General features: G+C 43.3%; 1 protein-coding gene across 1 annotated transcript; it reads left to right on the top strand.

Moving 5' to 3' along the window:
• Nucleotides 1-3265: 3265 nt before the first annotated feature.
• Nucleotides 3266-7110, top strand: LOC115628328 (WD repeat-containing protein 63). The gene is made up of 7 exons (XM_030524385.1): nucleotides 3266-3518; nucleotides 3574-4238; nucleotides 4291-4456; nucleotides 4594-5885; nucleotides 5938-6113; nucleotides 6175-6377; nucleotides 6436-7110. Exons 1-7 carry the CDS (start codon nucleotides 3286-3288, stop codon nucleotides 7064-7066), a joined length of 3366 nt encoding a protein of 1121 aa, XP_030380245.1. The 5' UTR covers nucleotides 3266-3285; the 3' UTR covers nucleotides 7067-7110.
• The last annotated feature ends 254 nt before the right edge of the window (nucleotides 7111-7364 follow it).

Genomic DNA, 7364 nt, shown 5'->3' on the forward strand with positions numbered 1-7364 from the left:
GTTTTTTATTTAAATTACCAAATGTTTTGTCAACAATTTGTCCAATGATTTACACGTTTGCATTTGAGCGATGGCGCTTCCATCGTCAATTGTTGTCCACACGCGGTCCTCGACTAATTTTAAACGTACTACTAGCCACAACACTCATCCAGCGCTTGCTCATACCTGCTTAAATGTGCTGAGTATTAAGCTGACAAGTGCATAAATCGCGTCTTAAATCGAAACATGCCCAGAATGAAAGTGACGAGCGACGCGTGAATTGAATGCCAAGACCAAGGCTGATTAGAGATGGGCCAGTCTCTGATCGTGGTCTTGAGAAGCTCAAGCACAGGGCTAGTTAGGGTCGTACTAGTGTAAAAAAACTGAACCTTATGACGATTTGCAACGCGCTTTTTAGCCATGCAACGAAAACGTTGCTTCAGTTAAATTGTTTACCTTTTATTTTAATATGAAAGATATATAAGATATATAAAAATTGTCGCATCAGATAAATTGTTTACTTATTATTTTAATATGAAAGATATACACATTTTTAAAATGGTCGCATCAGATAAATTGTTTACTAATTATTTCAATATGCAAGATATACAAATTTCTACAATTATTTACTTATCGGCTCAAATTGTGCAGCTATATATAAAAAAGTGGCGTTCTTGAACTTTTCTCATAGTTAGTCTCAAGTTAAATGTTAAATACTGTGGCACAAAAATTGTTCAGAAACGTAAATAATTGAGAGCAAGTATGGATGGACTTGTCGGATGAGGCATCTATCTCGACCCTTTTTGTCATTCTCAAGCGCTACAAATTGTTTTTAATTTTTTCTAGCCATGGGAAAACTGTACGGAGCCTTAGCAGTTTTAGCAACATTTAAAGCAAAGTATTCGTTTCAAAAAAATGCAACATGTACTATAGTATAGGTTTCAACTACCTGTGGGCGTTACTGCTTCGTATGGGTAATTATGGGCTTGTCAGGGATCTGCTGCAAATTTAAATTTAACAAGCCAAGGAAGATGTGGTCATTCCACATGAACCAGATCTTGACTCGGCATTAAATTACTCTGAGAGACTGGCTGGAGGAATACCGTGGCATAACAATTTCCGACTGTACTTCAACAATTATTTTACATCAATACCTTTGTTTTAAACACCTTGGAATCTTAGCGTTAATTTAATTGACAGTATAATTGGTAGACAAAAGGTTTGTATAAGGAGTTATAGTTGGCAAGTTAGTGTTTTTTTTTATACCACCTTAACTTAACCATGAATATTACGTAAATACTTTACCAACGAACTTATAGGGCCAATGCATCACCTGGCAAACTTCTATCCTCTGCAGAATTCTGAATTGATGTAGAAGAAATGCTTCCCAAAACTGAAACTATTGCGAAGGTTGGAAAACGACGCTATAATCTACAAAACGAATTAGACAAAAAAAAAAACAGAGGGGTCCCACACAACAAATTCCAAAATAAAACGTTACTCTGCTTAGCCATTCGCCTATTTGGATCAAAAATAGAATAAGACGCACATACGCTAAGAGCGCAGGATTCTCTCAAGAGAATAACAATAAGGATGCAGTTGCATTGTCTTTTAACTTAAATTCCACAACTTGATACCTTAATTAAATAAATTCAAATGATTTGAAGTACATTTTCGACATTTTGTTTATGCTCGACTTATTTGAGAAATACCTTTGCTTATAAAGACTTCAATTAAATTATCACCACCAGCACATTTGTTGTACTAAATACCTAATATATATGCTAAAACACAGTCATTCAAAAAAAAGAGAGAACGCTACAGTCGAGCAAGTCCGACAGTGTAATACCCTGTACCCAGCTAAGTTTCCGGCACTGAGGTATATGCGCCCATAGCATCAGCAAAAAAAGGAAGAAGAAGAGCGAACTTGTTGCTGCAGTTTGGGGGGGTTGCACTGGAGAGAATTGGATAAAAATTTTAACAACAGTAGATAATTATATATTAATTATGTGTGCAAAGTTTGATTTAGGTAGCATTTGAAATGTGGACGGTATTGACGAATTCTGTAGCGGGGGAAGGGGGCGATTATTCCAAAAAATAAATTCGTCCTTTCTCGGACATAGGAGAATCTGGATGCCAACTTTGGTTATTCTAGCTATTATAGTTTCTGAGATCCTTGCGTTCATCCAGACGGACAGACGGACGGACGGACGGACGGACATGTCTAGATCGATTTCTCTCGTCATGCTGATTTAGAATAGAATTACATACTTTGCACAAATCTAATATACCCTTTTTACCCTACGGGTACAGGGTATCAAAATTAATAAATCATTTTAATCGGAGATTATGCCCAACAAGGGTGAGCATACATTCGTAAAAGGGCAAATCCTTAAAATCGAGAACAACGCAAATGCGAATTCGATGTAGTGTTTTGTGAGTAGCCGACCACCACTAAATCGGACCCAACCTGGCCGTACATTGACCGTAGTCGCAGCCACAGCCGCATCCATCCAAAAACTACAGCAACAGCATCGATGACGACGAGCTGTCCATCAGAGAACTTTCGATTTCGATTGCGTACGAGGAGGCGCAGACGCAGGCGCAGTGTAGTGTAGTGTGGAGGCAGAGGCAGTGGCAGCTGCAGCCTTTGCTCGTCACTTTCCTTTGGCGTTTGTTGAACTGCCAGTGCCAGTGCCAGTGCCACTGCCACATGCTGGTGCATGCCGTGGCAGCAAAGAAACTGTAAAGTCAACTGCCACAGATCACGTCGCGGCAGGCCGGCCGAACAAGAAACACACATTTCTGTTGTTGTAGCTGCTGCGTTTTTTGAAGTCTCTGTGACTGACACACAATTGCGTTTTTTGCGCATGGTTCCGTATTTGGTCAAAGATAATGATGTGAAATGCAACAACAGTGGCAACGGGCACAACATTTTGCAATCACCCACTCAAAATTGTGGCCAACAAGCCAAATGGCAGAGTTGCTGGTCGAAACAACGAGCGGGACGGGATGAGACGAAAGAAAATGAAATGAAATATATGTAAATGAGTGAAAATGTTTTAACTTAATTTTATTTATGTGTGTTCACGTGCAATTTTCCATCGGTATGGACATCGTTGCCATGGCAGAGAAACTCGGCCGGCATGTCTGCGCATGCGTCGTATTTCCATGTATTTCCATGACAGCCGGCAGGAAAACCCTTCTGTTTTACAATACTTTATGTGCACACGCTTTAGTGTCAGCCAGGCTTGAAATAGAATTGTCTGGCATTGAAGCATACTCGTATAACCGGACTGTGTAAAAATGGATCGGCCAAGTCTTCCAGCGGAACCAATGGGTGGCACCCCACCGCCAGAGCTGGATCAGGAGGCCCTGCTGCCCCTAACACAGAGACGCCTTAAGCCGTACTTGAAGAAGTTCATGCAACCCGATTCGGATGAGGAAGATTTTTACGGCGATCCCAAGCAGTTGTACAATGTGAACGAATCTTGGCGCACATTGCTTTCGCTGCCCACATGCCAGAAGGTCATGATCACGTAGGTGGTGAGTTAATAAGAATCAAACCTTTTCTTATAAGGAGTACATCCGCAGTCAAAAGGTGCAGAAGGCACTTAAGGTCGAGGTCGGCGTCAATGTAACGCAGGAATTTCCATGGAAGCAGGTACAATTCAAGGATCTGCGGGACACTCTCTTTGAGGAGCTCGAAAATGTTGCAGAGCTTAACAAGCTCTTCAAAGGATTCAATCCCGAGCACTATATACTGATAGGATACTGTCCCACACTAACTGAGCAGGACGACGATCCTCCTGAGGGCGATCCATTCATATTCTTTATTAGCGGCAAAGAGGCCAAGCTGGCCATGGGAATTATACAGAATATGGAGGCTTTCGAGCGCTGGCGTATGCGTCGCCGTCTGCGAAAGAAGCCTCGTCGCTGGGTCAGTCATGGTACCGAAGGAGAGATGAACATACTTGTCCAGCAGCTAAAGGACGAGCCTGTGGATGTGGAAATTCAAAGCGTGTATCCCATACAGCAGCCAAAGCCGGAAATTTTCGGATATCGCATGGCACGAGATGTGCGCGATGGCGTTATAGAGTTGCTGCCGAATGAGAATATCAAATTCGATAACATAACCCGACGTCGCATTACAATCGGCGTACAGTCGGCTCCGCGGCGAGTCGATCGCGAGCAGCAAACGAATCCTACATTTCCATCCAATGCCTGGTCGCAGTACCTTTACGAAATTGATGACGCGGGTAGGTATTAGGATCTCATATATTTCCTCAATTAATTTGTTTTATGATATAGATCTTGAGCTTGATGAGTCCGATGTCGAAGAGGATGAAGAAAAGAAAAATACAAGCAGACCTTCCACAGGAAACACTGAGAAATCAGAAAAACCACCACCTGAGATGTCGGACCAAATCATGTTGCTTCTAAACACACTCGAGTTTAACCAGATAGATGGATACCGGTATGTGCACCTTTTCAAACTTTGGCTCCAATTACAAACACAAGGAAACAATCCTACTCTTACATTAAGACCATCCCCTGCCTCAAAAGCCTAGTCTAGAATACTATATATTTGTAACGCGCCATCATGAATTTTAGGAACGATTACCAACTCATATCGGCCAATAAAGTCGTACACTACACAAGCCCATATCTGCAGGAGTTCATCTGCTTTGCCAACATTTCGAAGAGTAACAAACGTTTCGTGGCCGGCTACGATTGGTATCCAAATCTTTCTGGACTGATTGCTGTCTCGTATGCGTTTAGCACCCCCTGCACCATAAACGAGGCTTCCAAGCGTGTTGACTGGGTACAGCGAGCTGTACTTGAGCCCAATCCCGTGCTGCTTTGGAGCTTCTCCGATAACCTCAATTATAAGTTGGAGTTTGAATCGCCCTTTGAAACAACCGCACTTTCCTTCTGTCCCTACGATGGTGATTTTCTGTTTGGAGGCTGCAAGAACGGCCAACTGGTCGTCTGGGATCTTCAAGGACGTTGCGAACGCCTAGAAAATGAGGAATACTTGACCGCTGCTCAGGCTAAATACCGCACATTGATTCAGGAGTACCTGAACTGGACGATAGACCTAGACGAGGACGTGGTCGTACCGCCGGCTACTATCTCCCCGTTGGAAAATTCACCACGCGGTGTCATTACTGGTATCTATTGGCTCAGCAATCATTTTTATATCAACAACTATGGCAAGGTATACATCGACCCAGATAAGCGCCAGAAACATAAGTTCTTTGTTACTTGTTGCATCGATGGAACCATCAGCTTCTGGAATATGAACGCGCCCGTATCCAAGAAAGATAAAGAGAAGCAAATGCGAACTAAGATGCTTCCAAAGGAGCTCACACAAAACGAATCTACGTTTAAGAGCAAGACGCTCAAGCCGACCTATAACTTGTGGTTCAATGAGCCAGTTACTTCAATCATAGCTGACACTTCGGTGTTTTCCATTCAAACGCCAAGTATTAGAGTAATCAATGCTAGCCCAGCCAATTATCCGATATCTCTGCTGCCAAAAGATCCACCTTCTTTTCGCCAATCAATGATTGTGTCCACCTTTTATGGCCGAATCCATCGCGTCGATTGGCAGGGCATGTACACGGATGGCGACATCAAAGAGCAGGTTAACAGCTCCCTGCAATTCGCCATGGTGCACGACGGTCCTGTGGTGTGTATGCGCAAGAATCCCTTCTATCCGGAGTTGTTCGCCTCGATTGGACGTAACGTGTTCGCCGTGTGGAAGGAGGACTACAACTATTCGCCTATATTTTGGCGCAAACGTCCTTGTGATCTAACATCAGTGGCCTGGAGCGAGACGCGCCCAGCTGTCCTCTATCTGACGCGCATCGATGGTATTCTGGAGGCCTGGGACATTTTGGGTAGGAAATTACTATATTATATGTTGAGTGAAGCAACTTTTCCGTTTCGTAGCTCGCGACGACGATGCCTGCTTAAGTGAGATCTTAGGCGGCGGCATTATTACGGGCATTACGGAGCACAGACCCTCACTGCCATACAAAATTCTTGGCATTGGAGACTACAACAGCAGCATACGTATGGTCAAGTTGCCACACACATTCGACGTGCCACTGGACAACGAACTCGCAGTAAGTCGCAGCAAGGCAGACCTTCTCACAGATGCCCGGATAATCCAGTTTTGTATTCTAGAAAGTGATGGAATATGTATTAAAACAAGAACGCCGCAAGGTCAACATACAGTCCTGGGAGCAAAAATACTACGAACTAAACAAGGATATTATCGAAGCAAAGCGGGAGGCGGAGCAGGATGCTCGCCGGGAAATGGAGAGAATCGAACGTGAAGAGCAGTTGAATGCGCGTAAGCGCCAGGCAGATGAAGATGAGGCAGCGGCGTAAGTTCCTTATCCTAAATCGACAGTATTCCCACTAACGGTATTCTCGACTCCACAGGGCCAAGAATAAGCCGCTTAGCAGCATGCCATACAATGAGCGCATGGCTCATCTGTGGGACGAGTTAAATTTAAATCGAATGGTAACAATTCTAATGTCGCGCAAACAAATGGATCCCGAAAAATTGGCACGTGAGACAGCACTGGAGAAGGAACGCTTGGCATACGAGGTCTCCAAAAAGGAGTCTCATGCCCAGCTGCTCACTACTGTGGCCAATGATGTGGCTAACATCCGTGCCCGCATTCTGCCAGCCGAGATTCCCGACACGCAGCGTAGTGAAATGATTCAGGAGCGCATCAATAATGAGTTAGCGAAGGCTGACAGCTACGAAAAGGTGGAGGAAGAGGCCTTCGAAACACTCCGAAATTTTTCCGAGTTCGAGCGCATCGATTATATAGAGTTCCTAGAACGCGGTCGTCAACGCCGACAGTTGTTGGATCAGTCCTTGGGAGGCAACACGGAGCGCATACATTGGTACAACGAGAAGACTCGCGACCTTTCGATCTACGATTGCAACTTTGGATACGATTTTCTCTACTCCTCGTCTGCAATTCCAAATAACCCCAGCGTATCTACTGTCGATTATAGACCATCTGATGTTTTAAATTTTGATGATCACTCACCATTGTAGAGCAAACAAGTATTATCAAATAGAAAAGCATTCGTTAAATTTAATGCTATTGTTTAACTATTATCAAGGGTATTATCAAGGGGTAATATTTACAATATAATAATTAAGGCCCATCTATAGTATACAAGTATATAAAAAAAAACTGTGCTTCTTAAACAAAAGTGGCCAAATCTCCATGGAAGTTTGTACCTCATTTGCATTTGGCCATTAGTTGTCAACTTTCCCGACCCACGCGTGGTGCGATCACACTCTCAAAATATTCATTTTCAGTTCAAATGTTTGTCATTGATAAACTCCT

This window comes from Scaptodrosophila lebanonensis, unplaced genomic scaffold, assembly GCF_003285725.1.
Source record: "Scaptodrosophila lebanonensis strain 11010-0011.00,11010-0021.00 unplaced genomic scaffold, SlebRS2 tig00000113-arrow-arrow-pilon, whole genome shotgun sequence".
Classification (NCBI taxonomy): Eukaryota; Metazoa; Arthropoda; class Insecta; order Diptera; family Drosophilidae; genus Scaptodrosophila; species Scaptodrosophila lebanonensis.